The sequence below is a fragment of the Vulpes vulpes genome, chromosome 11, assembly GCF_048418805.1.
Source record: "Vulpes vulpes isolate BD-2025 chromosome 11, VulVul3, whole genome shotgun sequence".
Taxonomy (NCBI): domain Eukaryota; kingdom Metazoa; phylum Chordata; class Mammalia; order Carnivora; family Canidae; genus Vulpes; species Vulpes vulpes.
In genome coordinates this window covers 74,419,744-74,447,048 of record NC_132790.1, presented here as the reverse complement: position 1 = coordinate 74,447,048, position 27,305 = coordinate 74,419,744, and the positions used below count along the sequence as shown (strand labels likewise).

General features: G+C 37.8%; 1 protein-coding gene across 4 annotated transcripts in view; it reads left to right on the top strand.

The window, feature by feature from the left end:
• Positions 1 to 27,305, top strand: part of KCNH8 (potassium voltage-gated channel subfamily H member 8) — a 400,632-nt gene that overhangs the window by 148,878 nt on the left and 224,449 nt on the right. For all 4 annotated transcript variants that reach the window (XM_072726752.1, XM_072726751.1, XM_026006436.2 and 1 more), the window contains exon 3: positions 14,816 to 14,947. In XM_072726752.1, the coding sequence (XP_072582853.1) occupies positions 14,816 to 14,947 (132 nt within the window). The remainder of the gene's footprint in view (positions 1 to 14,815; positions 14,948 to 27,305) is intronic.

The following is a 27,305-nucleotide window of genomic DNA, read 5'->3' as shown; positions in this document are numbered from 1 at the left end:
TTGTTGGGTTTGTATGTTTTGAAATGAGAGGGGAGGGAAAGCTGGAGCATAGCTTGTTGTTTTAGCATGTCTATTTTTTAATATTTACTAATCTACAGAGCACTGATGACCAGATCCAAAAACTATCATTATTAAAAATGACATCCAGTGAAAAAAAAGTTATGGCTTAGAGCATCTCTAGTAATGGGTAATGTAGCCAAGCTCTAACTGGAGAACTGATTTCATCTATGATAAGGACAGCTATTTTTCTTGAGGTCTTTACTTCCCCAGAATTTTTCAATGCTGAGTCCACTAAATTATCTTTTGAAACATCATCATGTTCCACTATTTAAAAAAAAAAAAAAAAAGAGTTCTGTGTTTCAGAAATTACAGTAGGAGTCAAACAGCAAAAGAAATCTTGTTAACAATGCTACTAAGATACTATTAAAAGGGAAAACATTAAACTTGGAATGTGCTTGATTTAAAAAAAAGATCCCCTTTTGCTTGAACTTGTTTCATTGTGTATAGTATCTGTAATATATCTATCTATAATGATTTAGAAAACTACTGGTTGTTTTATTTTTAACATTTTATTTATTTATTGAGAGAGAGGAAGCACAAACATGGGGAGCAACAGGCAGAGGGAGAAGCAGACTCCTACTGAGCAGGGAGCCCAGTGTGGGACTTGCTTCCTGGGATCTTGACCTGAGCCAAAGGTGAATGCTAAAGGCTTAACCAACTGAGCCACCAGGCGCCCCAAACACTACCTGTTTTCCTCCAAGCATAAAAAGAGATAGCCAGAGTAAAAGCTTCTCATGCATTTGATCTTTTAGTTGCTTTGGCCTGAGTCTGCACAGACTCCTTGACCAGTCTCCATTTGACTCCTTTCTCCCTTGATTTGCATGTATTTTGCTTTTGGGATGCAGCTCACAAAGTTTGTACTCAATGTCATAATACCCACATAGCTTCTGTTAATGGAATTGAAAGACATGCCTTGTCAGAGATCCCTCTAAGGTTGTTAAGCTTTTTTATAGGTGAAGGATAATTAAGTATATTTTCATTATCAAAAGTGAAAGGAAATGACGACCCTCTATTTAGTAAAATAGGATCATCTGGATAATCTTTTTTTAGAATGCACCCCTATGACATTCACAGTCTAGGTTCTACTTGGTTCTTGCACTAACATATAGCACTTCTTAAACAGTCTGGTAGTATAGAGTAATCAAAACTCCCAAAGAATGAAGAATTAACTCTTGGAACACAGTAATTTATAGACTTCTTCCTAAGGGGTTGGCAAAGTATGGGTTGTGGGTCATATCTGGCAGGATGCCAGTTTTATACAGGACATTTTATTGGAAAATGGCCATGCTCATTTGCTTATGTGTTGTTTATTACTATTTTGTCACTACAATAGCAGATTTGAATAGTTGAGACACAGACTCTATGAACGGCAAAGCCAAAAATATTTACTATCTGGCCCTCTACGGAAGACGTCTACTGACCTCTGAAGATGAATGTACCAAATCTATTAGCTAATATCAAATTGGAGGCCCACATGGTTTAGGAGAATTCTGAATTGTCATGTTTTAATTATATGCATAGGATCAAAATGTGCTTTTGTTGGTGTTGGAGGAAAATGCCTATAATCATATGGAAGCTAGTGAAAAAATGTTATGCATGAATTCAGATTTCACAAAACAGTGTCTGTCTTGGGGCAGGCTTGCCAATGCTAATAGCTCACCTGAGCACGAAGGGTAGGGCAGTTTTCACCTGGAATAGGGTTTGACCTCAAGTTCTGATGAGGTATTAGCTCCGTTTTAGGGGAGGAGCAGTAAGTTAAGGAAGCATCTAACTGTTTTGCTTCAATATGCCTGCCAAGTTGTGACTCAGGGCAATCTGGCGCTGTGTTCATGAGTCTTTGCTAAAAGTCGAGTTTGCACAATGGAAGAAATGTTCAGTATGTTTGTTGTCTGCATGTTCTTGGAAAGTGCTAAAATGACACCTAAAACTGCAACCATGTATTTATACACTGGAGAATTGTCATGAGATTCTTAACTGCTTCTTTTCAATTTCTATTTCCTTGTTTCCAAATTCTCATCTCAAAATTTCTGCTTTTTCCCATAGAACATATTTGTTATCATTTTTATCTCACTCAACAGATTCTAATCCCAAATCTACTTAAAACAAAAACTTGATTGAGGTGCCTGAGTGGCCCAGCCAGTTAAGACTCTGGCTCTTGATTTCAGCTCAGGTCATGAGATCCAGCACCATGTTGGGCTTGATGCTCAGCTCAGCTCCGAGTCCACTTCTCTTATCTCTCTCTCCCTCTCTCTCGGCCCTTCCCTCTGCTTATCATTAATATCAATAATTTATGCAAGTATAATTTTTTCCTTTTCAGATATCAAAATAATATTATTCACTCATGTGATAATTATTCCTTAGAGATTTCTTTTAATGTTTGTAGAAATGCACTGTGTTTTAGCACAAAGCCAATGAAACTGAAAGTCATATGACTTTTGAGGTATATAGTCTCACCTCTTCCAACAATTAACATTAATCATTATGAATGGTTTACTCAACCACTCTGAACTCAAGATTTTCATCTTTCCAGTAAAGAGTTTCATCTCATCATCTCAAAGATCTTTCTAACCCCAGCAATCTGAGCTGACTTTATGTTACAACTTAACACTAGCTTAGATGTTCAAGTAAATACTGAATAATTCTCCATTTTCCAAAGTAATATGTTTCCTTAATTAAAAATAAAATCATGAAATGTTTCATATGTATGCAGATTTTTATAACCAATACTCACCTTATACCATCACTTAGCTTTAACAAATATTAATATTGAACCATAGTTGTGCCTGAATTTTTAAAAAAGATTTTGTGTATTTGAGAGGGAGAGAGAGCATGCACACAAGGAGGGGGAGGGGCAGAGGGATAGGGAGAAGCAGAACAGGGAGCCCAACAGAGCTTGATGCCAGGACCCTGGGATCATGACTGGAGCTGAAGGCAGATCCTTAACCGACTGAGCCACTCGGGCACCTTCCTTATTGTTTTTTAATAGTTAAAGGATGGAAGCATTACATATATAGGTAAAGTCCTTATTTTATATAATTAGTGAAAAAGGGTAAAATACTTTTGTACATATTAGCCTCTTCAAAGCCCTTAACCATGAGAAGTAGCTGTATATTCAGTATGCAGACGTGGTTCAGACAGGTATAAAAATTATATTTGAGCATACTCAGTGAGTAATGTGGAATCCAAGACTCAACTACATGCAAGGTCATCTAAGCCCTGATTTTTCCCATTATACCTTGACTCTCCTTTTCTAAACATAGTATTTTTGTAATTAGAATTCCTCATAAACACCACAAATTGATTATGGTTATCTTAATTAAAAATACTAGTTTATTGAAAACGTATGTTGCAACTTATAGACCCAAAGAAAGCAATGAGCAACCAGCTCTTGAAAAAGATAGGAAGCAGTAATTTTCTGTAAGGTCTAGGTGGCAGGAATAACTGGAAGGATTTTTCTGGCCTCCATTGTTAAATGAATCTGCTTCCTCCATTTTTTGATCTTGGGTCCCTCTGTTCAAGACCAAAATTACTGGAAAAGAAAGTGATTGGCCCGGTGTAGACTATTTGCGTATCCTTCCAGTGAGGTGCTAGAGTACTGGGCTTGATGGTTCTATTAGGGCTATGTGCAGAGGGGTGTTTTGGTTTCTGGTGGAATATGGTGGTTCAGTGACAAGAGGAAGGGCACGGATGCTATTCTGCCAAAAAAGTGAGATAATCTACTCTGCTAATTGTGGCAACCATGAGAACATGCATCTTGTGTCTCTGATTACAGGATAGTAATTGGCTAATGGCCCCAGCTGCTATGCTCTGAAACCATTTCACTGTGTTGGCACAGAGGCCAAACTTTCTACAGGCTGCTTCCAGCCAATGACTGAATGAAACAGAGGTACTAAATAGTTCTGTTCCAGGGAGATACAGAAATACCCTGATGGTCACCTTGGCTGGGTGACTCCTTGATGACCTTGGTGAACTTCCATTACAACCGCACTGCAGGCTAACACACTGTTGTCAAATTTTTCTTCCTTCTCTTTCTCCTTTTCTTGACCTGAGACCTGCTTTATGTTCTTCTCATCATTAGCTTCTAAGAAGATCCGCTATGGCACACATCTAGTCATTAATATTCAAAAGCAATACTAAGTAGCACTTTCATGAATAATTCCCTAAGAATATTATTCTTCCTTTCCCACATTTTTTAACCCCCTTTTTGTTGTTGTTGTTCTTAAAACATTTAAAACCTTCTAACAAACTCTATGATTATTTGTTGTTTATTGTTTTTCTTTCCAAAGTAGAATATAAGGTCTCTTGGGGGTATAGGACGGAGATCTATTCTGTTTTGTTTACTGAGGTAACCCAAACACATAAAACAGTTCCTAGCCATAGAGGGCACTCAATAAATATTTGTTTTTTTTTCTATGTGTATCAATAAATATTTGTTGAATGAATAACTAACTTTATTTCTAATCGCTTGCAACGTAATCTCCAAATATTTTCTTTTGGGTCCTAAACTAAGTAATCCTAGAGTCCGAGACTCCCTTACCCATGCTGGATTCATGTGGGCATTATGATTATTATTGATACCAACAGTTATTCCCATTGCCCTACAAAGACCATAGATTCCTCCAACTAAAACCTTGTGCAATTAGAGTTAACTTGATCCTCGAATTCTCATTTAAAGCAAGTTCTTTTTCACTGAAAAACAGCAAGTTTGAAGAAATATTAAATTGCTTTTCTTAAAGTCAAGTATCATGGGGGCAAGTTTGCTTCAGTGTCTTGTTCCCAAAAGGAAGTAGCGATCACGAAGCAAGGCCCTTTGGATCAGACATTTTTCTGCTCACTAACAGTTGTCTGTCACATTTGGCCGCCTTTCATCCAGAGGATCGTTGAAATAGAGAACAACAGCTCAGAGTTGATTGGGGCTCAGGGCTCTTTGTTTTTTCCAGTCTTAGAAGAAGAAATGAATCAGGGGGATATCACTGTGTGTCCTACTAGAGCTGCCACAATACAGAGATGACCATTTCTTAAGGTTCCTAAGAAAGCAAGAGAAAAAAACATATCAGGAGGATATGTCAGACAAATGCTTTCTGAATGAGGTCAGAATATGGTGCTACACACATCAACGACTTAGGTTACTACCCTTAAAAACTGTTACCAGGAAACTTTTCTGAGTACATTCTCTTTATCTCAACATGGGGACTGAAAGTAGTACGGTAGTTGGTTTTCAGATCCCAGTGTCTCACTGGCTACTGAAGGAACTTTAAGAGTTAGAGCCATGTGTATCTTAATAAAGAATGTATTCCAATCTGAAACTAAAATAGCTAAATCTTGTCTCAAAGAGAGGTCTGGGCACCTGGCTGGCTCAGTTGGTGGAGTGTGCAACTCTTGTGATCTCTAGGTTGTAAGTTCAAGCCCATGCTGGGTATAGAGAGTACTGAAAAAAATAAAATCTTAAAAAGAGAGAGAGAGAGAGGTTCTACTCTTATTCTTGGTTGAGAGAAATTTGTGGGTTATCCTAAGCCTTTATTTCATTTTTTTCTCTTATACTATGGTATTTAAGAAACCGTTTGTATCATTATGTCCTATAGCAGGTGGAGAGAACTTAAATGACAGTGAAACTCCATTCCTGAGCATTGTTTATAGAATAAAAATATGCCCAGAATATTATAATAAAGCAAAATTTGAAACACAACTGAGGCTTGTGTTTAAATTCTGCTCTTTGGCATTTAAATGCTGTGTGAACTAAAGAACATACTGCATATCTCAGGTTCCACATTTGTAAAATGTGGTTCAGTGTGGTAAAATATTGGTCATGTTGCTCAATGAGAAGTTCAGATATAATGCATGTAAAGCATATGGCATAGTGTCTAGCACATAATGGAAACTTAAATTCTCACACTAAGTTCTTGCTGCATGCATTATATTGTTTATATTATCAGGACTCCTTTTATCTCTATGGAGATAGAGATAGACTCATTGGACTATACTCAGTTGTTCTGGCTCCTCCTCTAAACCCATCCCAGCTGAATTTGTGTTTAACCATATGTGGAAAATCCATTCAATTTCAGGTAATAATTATCTCTGTTTACTGTCAGAAGCAGTTTGGTTTTCTTAAAGCAAGTAATACCTCTACTGGTCAATAACATAATCAATGATTTGTTGAGCAAGGATGGTGCAACTATTGATAAAATCACATCTTGGGGATAATTTTTTTGGCTCTCAAGTTCCCGAGCTCCCCTTTTTCCTAATGATTAGAGATTTCTTAAAAAGGGCTATACATACTCCTGGGAGAGGAATACGGTTTTTATTTAAGGAGAAAAGGAACTTGAAACAAAATGGAAAGAAGAAAAAAAAAAACTTGGCACATTCAAATCAGTTAAGCGTTGCATGATTTGATATCTATTCTTCTTTCTTCTCTCTCTCTTTCTCTCTTTTCCTCTCTATCTTTGGGGTATCTGTTAAAATTTAGATCATTGGAATGTGTAAAAAGTGATCTCCCCAGAGATATGACCTCATCACCCTTATTGCCCTGTCTTGAATTTTCAATTTCTTACCTCAAATCTCTAGAGTTGCCAGAACCCCACTATATGTTTCTTTATCCTTATTCTATAAAAACTGAAAATAAAGTTCCTGAGAAGAAAGGAGAAAAGAAAAAACAATAATTCCACAAGCCACCGCTATTAATATTTTGTGTGCATTCTTACAAGCTTTTTTTTTTTCCTACAAAGAAACAAATGTAAAACACATTGTTTTTATGCGATCCTTCTTTTCATTGAATATTGAAATGAAAGGTATCTTTAGCCACTGCCCAGCTCAGGGGTGTCTCCAGCTGGTTCTGTTCATCGCCCCCCAACTCCACTTTACCCTCTGCTGCTACACAGGTGTCAGTGTCCTAGTGCCCTTTACTTTGGGTCACTAAGATCCTGGGACATATGGAGGAAGGGTTCACTCCAGGAAAATCCAGTGGGGACAGGGCAAAGACCTGAAACATATATATGCTGCACTGTAGATGGATGACCCTTGGAAGGGTTCCCTGCAGATAAGGTACAGCCTTTACCTGATATTTCACAAAAGAGTCTTTGCTTTTATTCCTTAGTATAGTACAAATGCCAAGAATGGTGAGATTGCTATGGAGCTTGTTCCCCATACAGTTCTGGGTACTCCAGGGGACTTCTCTTTCCTTTTTAATATGACTCTTCCTTTAAGTCACCTTTTCACAGTACCCATTCTATGCCTGTTTTTTTTTCCCCAGTCCCTTGAAAATAGTCCTTCCATATTGATAAAGAACCTGGAATGTTATGCTAATACTTTAAGCAAGCAGTGAAAAGCCATTGGGTGTTTTTATTCAATACTCTGTATTTTCACAGCTTATAGGAAGCAGCATGAGAGGAAACCTAAAGGCAGGAAGAACACTTTTGAAGAGTGGATGAGAGATGATGAAGGCCGGAACAAAGCAATAGTAGCAAATGTAAAGAGGAAGGATAGCTAAGAGTTCGATGATAGAATCAGTTGGTATTCACATTATTGCTGCAGCCTTTCTGCTACAGCTCTGAGTGTCCCATCATCCATTACTATCAGGAATAGCTTTGTTTACTCGTCCGCTGTGTCTTTCCAACCCCTGCCTCAATATGTACTCCCTAGACTAATTTCTAAAAACTGTCAAACTTGTCACCACATCACTAAAAAAGTAGCACTAAGACAACAGTTTTTGGAACCAAAACTCATCAGATTCAGTGTGAAATATGAAGAACACCTGAAAATGTTTAGGTCACATAATATTAATGCTGTTAACACTTGAGGTATTATATTACTGTAGTAATAGTTTCAAAAACTCAATGTCACACATATTTATTGTGAAAAATCCAATTAAAATCCAGCTTGATGATAAGAAACATGAGGATATGCAAAGCGTCCATATCCTCCTTTCTGCTACTGAGTTACACTGGGAAATGCAACTTGTATCTCTCATAACAACAGCAGAGTCATTAAAGAAAAGGGAACAACTCACAACTCAATTTGCTTTTATATCTGTACCTCCTTATATTAAGTTATCAAACTTTGAACTCCTACTGGGAACCTTATCTTTTTTTCTTTTTCTTTTTCTTTTTTTTTTTTTTACTTATTGCCAAATATAACCTGTTGGGGGTTTGTAGAAAGCATATATAAGTCTTCTTACAATTGTGAATAGTAGCAAGTCAGATTCTCCAATACCCTTGTTTCCCAGTGGAGAAAAAGGAAGTACCAAAGTGGAGACATGGGACATTCCACCGGATTTAAGCTCTGTGTAATTATTTATGCAATTCCAAAAATACATTTTACCATATAGGGTATAGACTCTGTTTTCTCCCTGTGAGTTGTATTCATCCATGGAAGTCTAAGGTGTTATTAACTTAAATCCTGGCAGAGCCTCATCTGTTTTAGCACTCAACAGCCCACATGGTAATTACTGCTGCTATCACAGAAGGACTTAAAATTGACACAGGATTTCTGCCCTCTAACCTGTTTTAAGAATCCTTCATCTCTGGATTTGAGGCTGAGGAATGTGCTGCCTCCCATCTTAACCTTCTGAGAGATTTATCACAGCAGGCTTGAATTACCATTGACTGGAAGATGTTGATGATCATTATTGTGCCCATGGGTAAGAAAGGAAGAGGCCAACCTTGGGGAATAGCTTTGAATGATTATAGTCCTCCAAGGTTGGAGATTTTGTCAGAGAGCCAAGGCAGAGGGCCTAGTAGAGAAATTCAGGAAAGCCAGGGAAGGGATGCATAAATGAGCAAATTAAGTATGAAGGGTCTTGCCTACCTGCTTGGTAAGTGTTGGCATCTTTCCTCTTTTTTGGGAAGAAGCAAGTGGCATATGCATTGCCTTCTAACTCTAGAGATAGCCAGAACCGTATTTGTAGGGCAGTTGATATGGATAAATCTGAAGGAACAGTTGAAAGAAGAAAGGAAGAAAGAAAGGGAGGGAGAAAAGAAATAAGCCTATAATTCCCTTATACTGTTTCTCTTATACAGGTATACCTCCTTGTATTGTACTTTATTGTACTTCACAGATAACTGTATTTTTTTTACCAATCAAAGATTTATAGCAACCCTGCATGGAGCCACTTGATTGTGCCATTTTTCTAACATTTTCTCGCTTTGTGTGTTCACATTTTGGCAATTCTCTCAATATTTCATACTTTTTCGTTATTATAATTGTTATAGTGATCTCATAGATATTAGTGAGCTTTGATATTACTATTGTAATTGTTTTGGGGCACCAACAATGCTGCTCATATAAGACAGCAAACTTAAATGTATGTGTTCTGACCCCTCCACCAGCTGGCCATTCCCAGTCTCTTTCTCATTCCTTGGGCCCCTTTATTCCCTGAGATACAACAATATTGTAATTGGGTTGATTAACAACCCTACAGTGGCCTCTAAGTATTCACATGAAAGGTAGAGTTGCATGTCTCTCACTTTAAGTCAAAAGCCTAGAAATGGTTAAGCTTAGTGAGGAAGGATGTTGAAAGTCAAAATAAGCCAAAAACTAGCTCTCTTATTCCAAACAGCCAAGCTGTGCATGCAAAGAAGTTCTTGAAGAAAATTAAAAGTGGTACTCCAGTGAACACACAAAGCGAACACACTAAGAAAGTGAACACACTAAGAAAGTGAAACAGCCTTATTCTGGTGTAGAGAAAGTTTGAGGGGTCTGGATAGAAGATCAAACCAGCCAAACATCCCTTAAGCCAAAGTCTAATCCAGGGGAAGGTCCTAACTCTCTTCAATACTATAAAGGCTGAGAGAGGTGAGGAACACCTCTTTCTATTGAGAGACATATTAATAAGACAATAAAAATTGTCTTATTTTAAGAAATTGCCAAAAAAGAGGAACAGACACAGGCAGAGGGAGAAGCAGGCTCCAAGCAAGGAGCCTGATGTGGGACTCAATCCCGGGTCTCCAGGATCACGCCCTGGGCTGAAGGCGGCGCTAAACCGCTGAGCTACCTGGGCTGCCCTGGTTTATGAGGTTTAAGGGAAGAAGCCGTCTCCATAACATCAAAGTGCAAGGTGAAGCAGCAAGTGCTGACGTAGAAGCTGCAGTAAGTGATCCAGAAGATCGAGCTCAGATAATTCGTAAAGCTGGCTGCGCTAAACCACAGATTTTCAATATAGATGACACGGCCTCCTATTGGAAGAAGATATGATCTAGGATTTTGATAGCTGGAGAGAAGTTAATGGCTGGCTTCAGAGCTTCAAATGACAGGTTGACTCTTCTGTTAGGGGTTAATGCAGCTGGTGACTTTAAGTTGAAGCTAATACCCATTGAACATTCCAAAAAAATCCTAAGGCCCTTAAGAATTATGCTGGATATATTCTATGCTCTATACATAGAACAATAAAACCTGGATGACAGCACATCTGTTTATAACATTGTTCTCTGAATATCTTAATTTTAAACCCACTGTTGAGACTTACAGAAAAAGAATTCCTTTCAAAATATTACTACTCATTAATAATGTAGCTGGTCATCCAAGAGATGTACAATGAGACCAGTGTTGTTTTCATGTCTGTTAGCACAACATCCATTTTGCAGCCCATGGATCAAGGAGGAATTTTGACTTTCAAGTCTTATTAATTAAGAAACACATTTGGGGGTGCCTGGGTGCCTCAGGCGGTTAAGTATCTGACTCTTGATTTTTGCTCAGGTCATGACCTCAGGATCCTGAGAGGGAGCCCTGTGTCACCTCCATGCTCAGCAGGGAGCCTGCTGGAGATTCTCTCCCTCTCCCTGCTCACACACTCTTCCTCTCTCTAAAATAAACAATATTTTTTAAAAAACAAAACATATTTTGTAAGGCTATAGCTGCCATAGATTCCTCTTTTGCATCTGGGAAAAGTAAATCGAAAACCTTCTAGAAAGAATTCACCATTCCAAAAGCCATTAAGAGGGAAGAGGTCATGGAAAGAGGTCAAAATATCGACATTAACAGGAATTTGGAAGAGGTTGATTCCAGCATTCATGGATGCCTTGGAGGGGTTCAAGACTTCAGTGGAGGAAGTAATTGCAGATGTTGTAGAAACAGCAAGAGAACCAGAATTAGAAGTAGAGCCTGTAGATGTGACTAAATTGCTGTGATCTCATGATCAAACTTTAATGGATTAAGAGTTGATGAGCAAAGAAAGTGGTTCTTGAGATGGAAACTTCTCCTGGTGAAGATGCTTTGAAGGTTGTTGAAATAACAAAGGATTTAGAGTATTACATAAACTTAGTTGATAAAGCAGCAGGAGGGTTTGAGAGAATTGACTCCCAATTTTGAAAGAAGCTATACTGTGGGTAAAAGGCTATCAAATAGCACCACATACCACAGAGAAATCACTCATGAAAGGAAGAGTCGATTGATGTGGCAAATCTCATTGTTGTCTTATTTTAAGAAATTGCCAAAGCCACCTCAACTTTCAGCAACCACCTTCCCTTTATCAGTCAGCAGCCATCAGCATCGAGGTAAGACCTTCCACCAGCAAAAAAGATTGCAGTTCATTGAGACTTCACGTGATGCTTAGTATTTTTTTAAGAAATAAAGTATTTTTAACTAAGGCATGCACATTATATTATTAGACATAATGCTATTGCACACTCTAGAGACTACTGTATAGGATTGTTTATCCTAATATGTTATGTTATGTTATGTTAGGTTAGGTTAGGTTAGGTTTTAACCTAATTTCATTTAACCCAGGGTCAGTTGGTTGGGAGGCCAACTCTTGGTTTCAGCTCAGGTCATGATCTCAGGGTCCTGGGAATGAGCCCACATTAGGCTCCATGGTCCGTGGGGGAGTCTGCTTCAGGATTCTCTCTCTCTCTCTGCTCCTCCCCCCTGCCATCTCCCCCCTCTTTCTTTCTAAAGTAAATAAATAAACCTTTTTAAAAAAAAGTCATTTATCCCACTTCATTGCAGTATTTACTTCATTGGGGTGGTCTGGAACCAAACACACAGTATCTCTGAGGTGTGCCTCTACACATTTTTTTGTCATATATGCAATGGGAAGGCAGACATCAGCATAGTGCATGCCAAATCATTAGAAAATTTGAATTTAAAGGAACCCATGTTGAGAACTTTTGCTGAATTTATAAAATGTCAAAGGTTATATCTCATTGTAACTTAAGAGACAAATCTCAAAGTGATCTTTCAACTGCTCCAGAACATGATGTGAAATGACTGCTGTGTGATTAGAGATACTGTCAGGTGGGCAGCTCTTCCCTTGGCTCTCTCTCACCTGATCTCACCTGCTTTTGCCTCTCTCTAAGATGCTTTGGTTCACCTGTTCAAAGTCTCTGTGGAGACAATAATGATGCTTATCTGAGTGCATAGATAAAATGGATTTTCAGAAAAATTAATAGCCTCTGTTCTTATTTAGATGATGTTTTTCTAAGATAGCTAACAGAGAGATGCTTTAAGATGTGATCCAAATATCAGATTCATACTGTTTTGCCATGTCCCCACTATTACTATGTCCAGGGTCTGATTGATAGCTTGCCCTGATGGTTCTTTTTGTTCCTACCATAGCTACAGCATCAGTGAAAGAGCTCCCAACTTGAAATGATGGCCATCGGAAAAGTTAGAATTTAGAGCCATTCTGGGATGATTAGGATAGTAGTGTTTGGCCAGGAATATGGCTTATTTATGAGTTTTCCCCATTAGTCATAGATGATAGAGTTGATTTATTGTCTCATGGTTTTTGAGTTGCTCTATTACCACTGGACTGATGAATGTGAGGATATTAGAATTGAGGGAACCAAGTTAATTGGAGAAGAGTAGTTAATTGATACCCCCCATGGTCCAAGGTTAGTTAATGTAGGAGCTATGTTTAGATCCCAGGTCTCCTGGAGCCTGGTGATGGGATATTGAAATAGGATTGCTGTTACATAGCTATTTGGGAAGATGAATGAAAGGAAATCATAGATCTGAATCAAAAGAACAAAGGAATTCATGATGCTGAAGCTATTAGGAAGATGTGGTGGAACAGGGACGCAGTCTATGCATACTTTATATAGTAGAAGCACATTATACACACTTTTATGTATATTCAACTACACTTTTCAAAAAGTACAACAGCAGATAAAATAAAATGTGATTTTTTTTTTTTATGTCAGATGGCCCCTATATCAACTCTTTCATCTGGTGCTTAACTAAAGAAAAAAAATTTGTTAGATTCTAAGGTTGGATAGATATCTCAGCCTGTTTTGGAAATTATGAAATATAATACAATATGTACAAAACAACTTAAAATATCAGAATATCAGTATTCTGACTGTTATTTTTGTCTTATACCCAACTTAGATATCAATTCCCAAATAAGGTGTATATTCACAATAGTAATAGTTTTTTCCCCCATCAAAAGAAAAATGAAGGAAAAATGTATGTGAATAGATGAATAGTTTTGTTTTTAAGCAGTAACTTTATTTGCCATTTTCAATTTCCTCTTTTGCCCAGGAATGCTTTTTAGTAGGATCTAGTATAAGAATTTTAATATACTCTTATAATGTATATCTTAATATACATAAAAACATTTTAAAATATGAGCCTTGGGTTTGAACCTAAAGCTACTAATGATATTTCTCAGAGTTCTTTTGTGCAAAAAATAGAATTGAACTTGATTATCTCTTTTTAAAATATGTTCATTTTTTTAAAAGATTTTATTTATTTATTTGACAGAGAGCATAAGCAGGGGGAACAGCAGGCAGAGGCAGAGGGAGAAGCAGGAACCTAAGCAGGGAGCCTGATGTGGGGCTCTATCCCAGCACCCTGGGACCATGACCCATGAAAGCATATGCTTAACTGACTGAGCTACCCAGGTGCCCCTAAATATGTTCTTAAAGTAGAAAAATAAACATGCATAAGTGTAGAGTTGATAGGTTTTCAAAAACTAAACATTCCTATGTAAATAACATAAAGATCATAAAGCAAAACTTGACCAGCATCCTAGAACTCCCCCAACCTGTTTCCCCTTCAAATCACAATCTCCTAAACTACCAGCCTGACTTTTAACACTGTAGGTGAGTTTTGACTGTTTTGTACTTAATGTATTCTACTCGTTTGTGACTGGCTACTTTTGCTCAATATTATGTTAGTGATATTCATCCATCTGATCGTTGATTATTGCATAATGTTCATTCACAGTGCTGCCTAATGTTGTATTGTGGGAATATATCTTAATACTGCCATGCAGTTTTTAAAGTATATGCACTAATTTGCAACCAGCTGGCATGTAGGAGAGTTCAAGTGACTGCATTTCCCTCAAAACTTGGTATTTTCCATCTTTTTTACGTTAGCCATTCTGGTGGGCAATCATTGATTTTTAAATCGACTAAATAAACCTCCAGCAAACTCCTACCAAACAAAGGTCTTTATTTAGCAACCCATTCGTGCTGGGGGTGGAAAGGGGCAATGTTTCATAAAGTGGAATGCTTCAACATCAACAAGTTCAAAAAAGAAATACAGTTTGAATTACATAAGCAGAAATATCTCAGCACAGACAAGTGTTTTTGTTTAAAATACAGCCTTATTTTCAAAGAAAGCATTTCATTTGGGATTGAAGAGATATGCATATGGGCTAGTCATTTATGGAATCTGAAAACTGACATTTTTAGGATTTTGGAGGGGAGGTGTGGGATAGAAGAAAACAGTAAGGACTTTATTAACTGCACCAGTAATGATTGAAGTTTTCATAAGAAAAACACGAGGCAGTGGTTGATTTGTATTTTTATTACTGTTGCAGGGTCTCCATTTTGGTGCCTATTGGATATTGTTCCTATAAAGAATGAGAAAGGAGATGTGGTACTTTTTCTGGCCTCATTCAAAGATATAACAGATACAAAAGTGAAGATTACTCCAGAAGATAAAAAAGAAGGTTGGTACTGTTTTCAGAAAACATTGACAGATGGAGCAACATTTTGAAATTGTTTACTCAAAAACTCTGGGAGGGAAAAAAAACTGCCTTTTTAATAACAGCAACTGATAAATATTCAGAACTGTTAGCAGTCAGTATTTGGTGCCTATTCCAAAATCACAGAGACATTACATGAATTTACATTCTCGTCTGAGTAATAAAGACTCATTTGACAGGAACCAGAAGTTCATATTCCTATGCAAATAGAATGAGAATGGAAAATAGTTTACTAGAATATAAAGCATCACACCAACTTGTTTTATTAGGGAAGAAAATGAGTCAAGAGCAAAAAGTGAACTTAAAATGATGTGATTAAAAGTTTATCTGTCAGTTTCATCTAAAGTGAAGTAGCTCAAAACCTAGAAGTGAAAATTTCACGTGCAAAATTAAGAATAAAGTTTAATGGTTGCTAGAGTGGACTGTCGGAAACAAATGTGTATCTGTATCTCATCGTATAGAACAGTATAATGATTTGTTTTAAGGTATAAATAAGCTTTTAATGATCTTTAAAGGAGTCTAAGGCTCTATGTTGCTTTCCTTTTATTTATGCTTTTCCTTCTGTTTATACTTATTATGAAATTTCTTGCAATTCATGCAAACTGACAAAAATTGATGCTGAAAAAATGTCAGTTTTGGTTCACTTAAACAGGAGTAGGATTAGATACTTTGGGGTGACCAGAGAAAAAGCGATCGTCATTTCAGGGATGTCCTATGTAGTAAATTCTTTATGAGAACCAGCTATTTGACATTCAACAATTATGTCTTTTTAAGAATGAACTCTTACTCCGGTTCTTTTAAAACATAAATGTTAGTGTTTTAAATATAGAATGTCTCTTGAAATGACAACCCAAAAGAGAGAACTATCATGGTACTCCCACCCCCACTTCCATCATTTAAAATGTTTCCAAATACACAACCCTTTGCCCGTGTGTGTTTGCATTACTAAATGGTTAGGCATATTTTACATACTAAAGGAAAGAACAGTCTTACAGTGAAAGTTACGTGGATATTACAGCAAGTGTAACACCTGTCCAGTGAGAGAAAAAAAAAATGTGGGAGTCAATGTGCAGTTTTGGTTTTAGTTTTGTTTGTTTTTGTTTTTGGTATTATAGGAATATGGAAGGTGAGTATGAATTGTATTTGCTCACAGCACTTGTTGACACTAAATGTGTGGATTTTCTCCATACCAAGAACCAGTTCTCCAACTTTATGGACACCAGCTAGGGGTCCTATCATTTAATTCAGCTCTGACACTACTCAGAGTTAATGTCAGACTCCACAGGTTTATGGGCTCATTCCCACAAGACTGCCCTCAATTCAGATGCTAGTCACAAATATTGGGAGCCCAGGGTACTTGTACATGTCTGTCCTACTTGGCTTTAAAGTTGGAGGCTCTGCTACCCCACATTCCCCACTGCGAATATGGTAATTTGTTAGAATAGCTTCCAGCACTCAGGGTAACACTTTTCTTATATTATCACAAAAGGATACAACTCAGAAATAGCAAAATGGAAAAAATGCATAGGGCAAGGCATGGAGAGGGGGAATCTGAAGGTGCCATGGTCCCTGTGGGTGAGCCACACTCCCAGGACCTCAGTGTGTTCGCCAGTTCAGAAGCCCTCAAGCCTGCTGCAGGAATTCTTACAGAAGTTTCATTATGTAAGCATAATTGATTACATCATTGGCCATTGGTGATTAACTCAGTCTCCAGCTCCTCTCCTCTCCCAGAAGGTTAGGCATGGCGTGAAAGTTCCAACTCCCTAATCTTGCCAGGGACCCCCAGCCACTAATCATTCATCACTGAAGCTATCTAGGGACCCCCCAGCCACTAATCATTCATCAGTGTATAAAAGACACTCCTCATCTCAGAGATTCCAAAAAATTAATAGTTGTTTGCCAGGAACAGGAGAGAAAGACATTTATATACATGTTTATATATACACACATTTATATATACATGTATATATGTTTATATATATTTATATTTATTATGCCACAGTAAAGAATATTTAAATAAAATCATTATTCATATATTGAATATGTGTGTATATTATGTACACCCATATATGTGTAGATAGATAGAAATATAAAACTAAAAAATATATGACTACTACTTTTCTTTTTTTTCTTTTTTTTTTGCTTCAAAGAGAGCAATTTAATTAATCTGACTTGCTTTAAACATGAGAATCATGTGTCATGGTTTTATAAAATTTAACTCATCACCTTTGTCTTAGGTCTGTCATGTCTGCTCTGCAGATAGGGAGAAATTCCTGTCCTGGAAGACTGAAATTTATAAAAAGACTATACTTACTCACTTGGGGTTTGAAAGAGCTCAATGAAAACGCTCCTTTTCTCCACCCAAGCGCTGGACCAACTCACAAGGGAATAAGAATAAAGCAGATGGGAGACCAGCATATCACCTTTCTTTCTGATAATACTGATAACAGAGCATCTGACATGTGTCATCTACAGCAAGTGAGCTTCCCCTTTCTCAGCTCTGGATTTAGGCAGAGTTACCCTTGGTCAAGCTGTAATGAGGCAAGGCAGATCTCCCCAAATTATAAATTCAAGCTCAAGGACCAGAGCAGATCAGGTGTTCCCCAAGGCAGCTGTGCCTTAATACCGTCCTTCCAAATGCGATCCAATTAAGTTCCTCTTCTTTCCCTGGGAAGAAGTAAGTAAAGGAGCAGAGGGAGGCCACATGTTTTACACTAACAGAACTGCTTGCGCATGAAAGACCGCACCTGCCATTTGGGGGTGGAAGGCATAAATTTGGATACTCTGGAACCAGTAACAATTTTACTAATTCAAAGTTCTTTTTTTTTGTAATATTTTATTTATTTATTCCTGAGAGACAGAATGAGGCAGAGAGAGAGAGACACAGGCAGAGGGAGAAGCAAGTTCCATGCAAGGAGCCTGACGTGGGACTTGATCTCGGGTCTCCAGGATCAGGCCCTGGACTGATGGCGGCGCTAAACCGCTGCCCCTAATTCAAAGTTCTATCTTAAAAATGAGTTTTACGTTTATATTTAAATAAATATGTTCAACTATGCTCAGTAATAGTCCAGTTTGTTTAGGGAACGTGTACAATCATGTTCTATCACTTGCAAAGTTTAAAGCAAAAAATATCAACAAAACATTTTTAACATTAACTATATAATGCAAAGTATGACTTAGGAATTTTGAAATATTTGATAACAGTCCCTAAATTTGTATAGCTTTATAACTTTTTCCTCAAATGATTATTACTTTATAGGAGATTATGTATTATTTCCAACATGTACTGAGCACTTAAGAACATTTTCTTCTGTTATTACCTTATTATAAATGTCCCACCAATAAGGTTATAAAGCCAATATGGTTATAAAATGATCTTAAATAATAGATATATATTTCTTTTCTTTATTTTTAACCTGCCATTAATAGAGAAAAATACATTGAAATTCACCAATTGATGGAATGTCTTGCAGGAAAGGCACATCTTAGCGTATGATATTTTTAGAACTTCAGGATAAGTGTTTGAAAATCATTAAAATGTCACTGTGTAACTGGAGCAATATTGTTTCATAGCACTAGAAAACTCTAAGTGAGCCCGATTGACCTGATATTGCACCTCATACAAATGTATCACTGAAGTTCACTGGGTTGTAGAAATAAGATTTGTGTTAATTAAATTAATTTTTACCAAGGCTCAATGACGGACTTTAAGAGGTATAACTTGTGCACTTCTATTTTTAAAAAATACTTTCATCATTAATATCTATATTGCTTGAGGTTTTCTTAAAGATTTTATTTATTTATTCATGAGAGACCTAGAGAGAGAGAGGCAGAGACACAGGTAGAGGGAGAAGCAGGCTCCATGCAAGGGAGCCTGATGTGGGACCTGATCCCAGGACTCCAGGATTATGCCCTGGACCCAAGGCAGGCACTAAACCTGAGCTACCCAGGGATCCCCCTTGGGGTTTTATTTGAAATGAAGAAAAACATATTTTATAGAAAAGGCTTGCAAGGTATGAGATACAAGGAACAGCATCAATCAGAGATTAGCATAAAATACAAAGTACTGTATGTAGGTGCACCCGGTAGCTCTCTGAGATGTGTGTTGGGTAGGTGATCTGGGGGTGTGTGTTTTTGGTGGGGAGAAGTAGAAGAGAGGGACGGAGAAGGGAGGGAGGGTATGGAGGACTTCAGCAGAAATCTGGTGATTTTTACTACCTAATACCCTCCTTATTTTGGACATGTATTTTACTTCCATTCTAAAAATAGTGTGTAAACCACTAACTTCTATATCCATTTCCAGCATTACAATAAGGTGAGACTCTGTTCACGTCTTTTACTATCAGTAAGAAATGTTTTAATACAACTTAAAAGTGGATTAATAGTGGAGTAAGTAATTCAACAAATACTTATTGAGTACCCACTCTGCCTTCAGATTTGTATTATTAGGGGATGTCAAAATGGAGATGCTTTGGATCATCTATACTTACCTGAAATCCTGGTTCCACCAAATGTTGGGTATTAGATTTTAGACTAGCTGCTTATCGTCTCAGAGACTGAATTTTCTCATCTATAAAATGGGGTAATCGTACGTGTCTACATTTGTTTTAGATTGTCAAATGACAAAGATCATGGAATTTAGAAATGGATTTGATGCCCTTTATTCAAGGGAAAACATTCCATGGATTGGGAGTATACAGTGTGTCACGAGCAGTGGGTCACTCGGATTTTGGACAAGAATGAGTTTTCTAGGGACATAGTAGGGGCAACATGGAAACAATGTGATTGGCTAGGAGATAGGGGATTTCCTTATGAGGCTAGCAACGTCCTATGTTTTAGGATAAGGTAAGCTAGCTAAAGCTGATTTGGAGGATAGTGCTTGGTGTATATTAGGATTCCTTGACAGGTATTTCCCCTAAGTACAGCCTAGCATAGGTTTAGATGTCAGGGCACTGGGTCCCATTTTGTGAGTCCCAATATATGAATCAATTTTATTGAGAAATAATATATGCAAATCATATAGGACAGAAAATATGGAATACGCTCAGTAAAAGAGAGTTGTGGTCATTGTTATATTCTCTCTGTATTATTTTAATAGCTAGCTGTTATTGAGTCTCTGCCTCATACTAACAAACTTCATTTATTTCTCATTATAACTGTGTGAATTAGGTATTATTTTTATTTCCATTTACCAATGAATTTAAGTGCAATAATAGTTGATAAAGTTGACAGAGTAAAAAAAAAAATCTTAATATAACTAAGATTTACATTTGTATAACCAAATCAAAGTCCAGAGTGTACATTCTTTTCTTGGGATTTTTTTTTCTCTCCCAAGAGCTTGTGATCTTATGAAGGACACCGATCCAGTATTTGTGATACAGTGTAGTCAATGACAGTAGAGAGGCAGAACTGGTAAATCCTTTCCAGAAAAGGGAAAAAGATAGGGTGGGGCCAACAAGAATTGGAGCAGAGCCAAGAACTTCATAGGGAAAATAATATTTAAGCAAATCTTGAAAGACGAGTGGAGTTTGATGCACCCAACAGAGGGATGTTAATTTCAGGAGCTGAACTAGCAAATAGTTGACATTTTTTGGAAGCAGATTATGAAAGTCAGGAAGCTGAAGTTTATCTCTATGTAAGTAGGCAGAGCTTAAGTCTTAAATATTGTATTACATCATTCTTTATTTTTTCTTCAAGTTTTTATTTAAATTCCAGTTAACATTTTAGATATAGATGGTGTGGAGTGTAGAAGATGTGGAGCTAGAGTTCACAGTTAGAAGTAGGACTTGACAGGAGATGAAGGCAGAAGACTGACTCCAAGTTTCTGGCCTGGGGACAATTAGGGGCTGAATTGTGTGCTTCCCAAATCCTATGTTGAACAGCCTTAAATTCACTACCTCCGCATGTGACAGCATTTGGAGATAGGGCCTTTAAAGAGGTAATTAAGATGAAATGAAGCCATTATGGTGGGCCCTAATCCTGTCTGACTGGTGTCCTCATAAGAAGAGTAGATTTAGACATAGGGAGACATGAGGGGTGTGCACGCACAGATGAAAGGCTGTGTGACCAGGAAGTAAGGGGGCAGCACCTCCCCTTTTGACTCTCAACAGATGTGCTTTTATGAAAGCAGGTCTTACATTCTCATCACCCCTGCAACCCACTTTCTAACAACCATTCATGTTAACCTTCTTTTTTTCTTTTAAAGATTTTATTTATTTATTTGTGAGAGACACAGAGAGACAGAGACATAGGCAGAGGGAAAGGTAGGCTTCCCTGTGGGGACCCCCGCCCCTGCCATGCAAGACCAGATCCCAGGTCCTCCTCATGTTAACCTTCTTGAAGTCTCTGGACAAACCAAGCTGGTTTATTCACACTTAACTAATACAATTCATCCTCATTTTTCTGCACACCCATTTCTCAGATTTGCCCTCAATCTAACCACCTTTGTCACTCCTCGTCACCAGGGGAATCCTACTTCTTTTCGTTGTTGTCAGTTTGCCTGAACCACCTGAGCTCAGGGTGGGGGTCCTTCGCTTGGACAGCTCTGTGTTTTCTGCTGGCTTCATTCATCTGGCTTGTCTTTCTCAAACTGTGAAGAGGACCTTAAACTTGGCATACTCCTTCATAGTCTTTGAATTTCTGAAGTGCCTGCACATAATAGATAAAGAGGACATACTTGCTGATTAATTCATTTTATTAAAGGACTTTCCCCTACAAGACAATGTTCAGTTTTTTTTTTTTTAAGTTCCTTTCCTCAGGACGCCTGGGTGGCTCAGCGGTTGACTGTCTGCCTTTGGCTCAGGGCCTGATCCCAGGATCCAGGGTCGAGTCCCACATCGGGCTCCCTGCGAGGAGCCTGCTTCTCCCTCTGCCTATGTCTCTGCCTCTCTGTGTCTCTCTCATTAATAAATAAATAAAATATTTAAAAAATAAAAAAAAAGAAAGAAGAAAGAAAGAAAGAAAGATCTTTTCCTCTATAGTCAGTTCTGTGTCTGTTTTCCAAACTTCATTTCCCAGCAGTTCATTCATTATACTGATCTGGTTTTCCATTCAAACCAGTTGCGTACATAATTTGTGCCTTATTGTTTCAGGCACAGGGCCCGAGGCAATTATTTTTGTTTATTTCTTATAGGACGCCCCAGTTTTGGTTTGAAATGCTGGTTGACACCAAGCAATGCATTATGTAGCAACGACATCACCAGTTAACCCAGACCTGGAGACTTTTAATTATAATTTCTAAAAAAGTGAACACTTCAGATTTGTCTTGAGAATTTAGGGGTTGATGTGTGAAGCGCCTCAAATTATCTTCAGCAGTGATACAAACCAGTATTCAAATGCAATGGCTTTCCTGGTAGCCTCACTTTTGGCAGATAGCAGCAGGTTGTCAGTATTAACTACACTGATGAAAGTTTTACATTGTACCCACCTTTTCCTCTTACTAAGTGACTTCAGAAGAAATAAAAATGAATAGCTGCACTATACAATTAGATATCAATAGCAGTTGCAAGAACCTGAAGACCTAACAGCATAAGCTTAACCAGTATGGGCTTTATTTTCTCATATTGCAAAGTGTCTGGAGCTGAGCAGCCCATGTTTAGAATGGTTACAGCAATACTGGTAGGCACTCAGGTTCTTTTTTGCCTTTCTGCTCTGCTGTCTTCGTGTGTGCTGCTTGTCATTCTCATTCTTTTCATTTTTAAGTTTTTTTTTTTTTTTAAAGTAACCTCTACACCCAGCATGGGGCTTAAACTCACCACCCTGGGATCAAGAGTTGTGTGCTTCTTCCTACTGAGCCAGCTTGCACCTCATTCTCATTCTTGTCATTTCATGGTTCTAAGATGCCTGTTGCACCTTTAGAACTCATTTCTGTTGAGACACAAAGGATAGTGAAAGACAGAGGGCAAAGGCTTCTCCTTTTGAGGCTTTGCTTTTGTGGGCGGGAAGGAGTGTCCGGGAATTTCCATCAAGTTGTCAGTGACCATAACTCTTTCACATGGCCTTCTCTAGCTGGAAGAAAGGCTAGGAAATCAAAGTTTTCCAGTCTATTTATAAAGTTTTCACACCTTTAGAGTAGAAATAGCCAAGAGAAGAAGGACTTGGAAGTCAGGTTAGGTCAGCCAATCTAGAGTGTCTATCATTTACTGATGATTTTCTATAAGTCAGACAGATTATCCACAGATTCTACTAGAATGGAGAATAGTGAAACTTAAAAAAAAAAAAAAAAAAAAAAAAAGTGAAAGCAAGTGAACTGTCCAAAACCTTGGTACCATGAGGAGATGGAGACAGGACTCAAGCCCCAGGACTGCCTGGTCTCAGAGCAGCTCTCTTTCCATCATGCCCTAGGGCCTCCTATGAAACAAAATATAGAAATTTGGAAATGAGGTGGACAGAAGTCTGGGTTTGTTGCAGTCTCTTCTCCAAACCCCACATGTGATTGTCATCAAAACAGAAAACTCCTGCCCCAATTCTTTTTACCATTTTTATCTTATTTATAGTCCTTACTGTTCAATGTGAGATCCAAGGACCTGACACACCAGGCAGGCCCTCATCACCCTCTGAATCAGAATCTGCATTTTAGGGCAGCCCTGGTGGCACAGCGGTTTAGCGCCGTCTGCAGCCCGGGGCCTGATCCTGGAGACACGGGATCGAGTCCCACGTCGGGCTCCCTGTGTGGAGCCTGCTTCTCCCTCTGCCTGTGTCTCTGCCTCCCTCTCTCTCTCTCTCTGTCTCTATGAATGAATAAATAAAATCTTAAAAAAAAAAAGAATCTGCATTTTAGTAAGATCCTCAGATGATTTACCTGTGCCTCCGAATTTGAGAAGACTTTGGCCATACACATTTCTTAGAACGGGCTTCTGTGACCACCCTGTCTGAAGGAGCCCACCTCCAGCCATCCCTTACATCAGCATGTTCATTGTCCTCATAGCATTTACTGCCATCTGAAATGAACTTCATCAAAGCTAATTTCTACTGTAATAATTCTATCCTCCATTAAAATTTAGGTTACATCAGGGAACAGGCTCTGCCTCTCTGTGGGTGTCACTTACACTCAGTAAGTTCTCAAGAAATACCTAAGGGATGGATGGATGGATGAATACATAAATGTATAAATGACGTCCAATTTAGCAAGTTTTATTATTCAGGGAGAGCAAACAACATAGCATTCTTGCTTCTTCAAAATCATCAGATCATAACTATCAAAACTTCATGTCTCAGGTGTACATTCTGATGAATATATTGTTTGGCTCTTTTGTGCTTGATTTAAATCAAAGACCATTTGACATGTATTTACCTGAGTCAGTTCCCTCTCAAAATGTGTTCTTACTGCTGGTGTTGAATGGCCATTTCACTTCAAATAGAATCTTTGCTATTGGTCAATTTCCTGTTCTTGTTGATATTCCTGATTATCTTTCAGTTTCTGGGAATCTCAATTTGGTCAGTATTTTTAAGGTAACTGAAGTCATTATTTATACACACACACACACACACACACACACACACACATATTCTCCAAATCATTAAGCCACTGATCAGATATTAATTACATTTGAGATGATTTTTGTATACATGGAATATTTTCATTTTCAGTGTGGAACATTCTAATACTGTTCCCATCACTTTTTTTGGTTTACAAAGTGGAAGAAACATATGCAGATATCTTAACAGAGAGCAGTTGTCTAATGGGAGAATTATTGTAAAAATTGATACTTTTTTGTGAGGACATCTATTTCTGCCTCCAGGAGATCTATACCAATTCTTTGTCAAATATGTGATGAAATATGAAATGAACAGCCCAGGCAGATGCTTAAGGTGATTGAAGAATCTTCATCTCATCTATATTATCTATATTAAAAGAAAAAAATCCTTTGGGTTTTCTGTACATTTTCACTATCTTCATTTTTAAAATAGTCTTCCAAAGACAAATAGTGAAAGCCAAGATTTATAAACTAAGTTGTCTTTAGGGACCATGGGATAATAAGATGAGTGAAATCCTGTGATAAACTATGGTGGAAACTGAGGCATAATATACATGTTTTGCTTCACAGAGTCATTCCATTTTAAAGAAAAACTTTTAAAAAAATAAAAAATAAAATAAAATCAAGAAAAACTTAAAATATTCTGCAACCAATTTAAACATATATGTGGACTGAATTTTTTCTTGGAACTTGTCATCCTTGGACAAATCTTTATGAACCTAATACCTTATTATTCTAATTTTTATAAAAGGTATTTATAGTTTTATTACTTCATGAATGGAGACATGATTTTGACCATTTTGGGGGGGTGAACTTAACATTTAAAACATTTTTGCAATTAAATGACCAACTAATTGAAACACTAGACAAATGAGTATTAAGAAGATTAGTAAATTCAGGCTGAGGGTTTAACACTGCCTTCAGCCCAGGGCCTGATCCTGGAGACCCGGGATCGAGTCCCATGTCGGGCTCCCTGCATGGAGCCCGCTTCTTCCTCTGCCTGTGTCTCTGCCTCTCTCTCTCTCTCTCTCATGAATAAATAAATAAAATTTTAAAAAAATTCAGGCTGAGAATTTTAAAAAGCTATATAACTGGGCCTCTGGTTGGTTATATGCATTCTTAATGATATTCTCTGTATCCAACAGAATTCACCTGGAAGTTGGTATTAGAGAGTGTTCCTAATTCAGGGATTATAGCTGTTATGCAATTGTCATGAATGATATGGTACAGTCTGGAACCATGGACAGAAAGATCTATGAGGTCCTGTGTCTCTGGGATCAGCATCCTATGGAGAAGCATACCTAGGACAGGCAGGACATGGGTTTGTGCTGCAGAGGGTGGTGGTGTAGGAGTGGTTACCCTTTTTGCATTTCTTTTTATATGAGTTAGTGTGGTGATGGCTTTGCCAGTGTGAGAAAAACAGACCTTTAAGTGCCAAGTGCTTAGGTGTCAGCTTTTCAGGTAAGTGCTGGAAACACTGAAGGGAGGGCCTGGGTCCCCAGTTACAGGGGGTTTGAGTTTAGTTTCTGCCTCTCACATCAATAAAAGTCCACTGTCCATCCCAGCTAGCTTGTTTGCAGACAAGAAGATCTGGGAGCCCCACTGAGCAATCCTGTTTGTCTCTACAACAGGCTTCCCCCAAATTCCATGAGGCTTTGAATGTGTTTATTTGACACATTTTGTGGGGAATGATGTGGCTCAGAGAGAACATAGAAGTTTCACTAGATAAATGTCTACTGAAATGTTCATCTAATTGCTTCAATTTCTTGAAATTATATGGTAACTCAATTTTATTTAATCTACTTTAAAAATACATCTTTCAGTTCTTGAGAAAAATATGTACAGACTCAATGTGGAGAATCAAATTTTTTGCCTAAGTATTAGCATTTCATAGCAAACATTCATATTAATGTTGATGCAAGATGGGAGGTGAGATGAATATTTATTAGCTAGAAAGCTGCTAAAATGACTGATTATATTGAGAAGAAACTTTGGAAGTTATAAATGGTGCTTATGAGCTCACTGGTGTGTGCGTTTGTTTCTTTATTGTGTTCCTTTTCCCCTTCTAGACTCTGAGCTGTGTGAAGGCAGAGCCACATCTGATTCACTTTTGAGTGAATTTAACCAGAATGGAGATTAGGGGTGGGCACATGAAAGACTGAACTGAGTGTCATTAAGAGATGCAGAGTCTTGTGGCTATTTGGAATCAGTTTAGAATGATTTTTTTAAACTTATTTATTAAAAGGGAGTTTTTGAGCTAGGGAAACTCCAGCAATAAGCTGAGGCTTAGGGAGTAACTGGGGGATTTTTAAGCATATGGGAAGTCTTACGTAGCAAGGTAAAATAAAGTAGCAGAACAGGCAGAGATAGTAAAACTATTGAAAAGGAAAATAACAACTTCTAATGACTAATGAAGAAAATCAGTGATCCTTGTATAAAAAAGGAGAAATGGGATATTCCAGATATATCTGATACAAAATTTTTAATTTATTTATACAACCTTAGTGAAAAGATGGGTAAATATCCCTACTAGATGGAATATGAAAACCCACATATTATAGCACAATATGAGAGACACATCTGTGAGGGCTCATCTCTCAAGAAAGTGGTTTAGGGTAATATGATCACTAAGAAATGTACTCAGGAACTTCTGAAGGAAGCTGTAAAACCCAACAGAGAAGGAGGGAATATGATAGAGCCTTGAGTCCCATTGAAGCACAGTGTTAAGAAGTAACCATCAGAGTGGCTAAGTATCATGATTTGGGTTGATTTCTCCAGTATTTACTCTCTTACATGTTTAAGGTGCCATAGTATGAGCTGAGAGCAGTCATTAAATGATGGAGCCC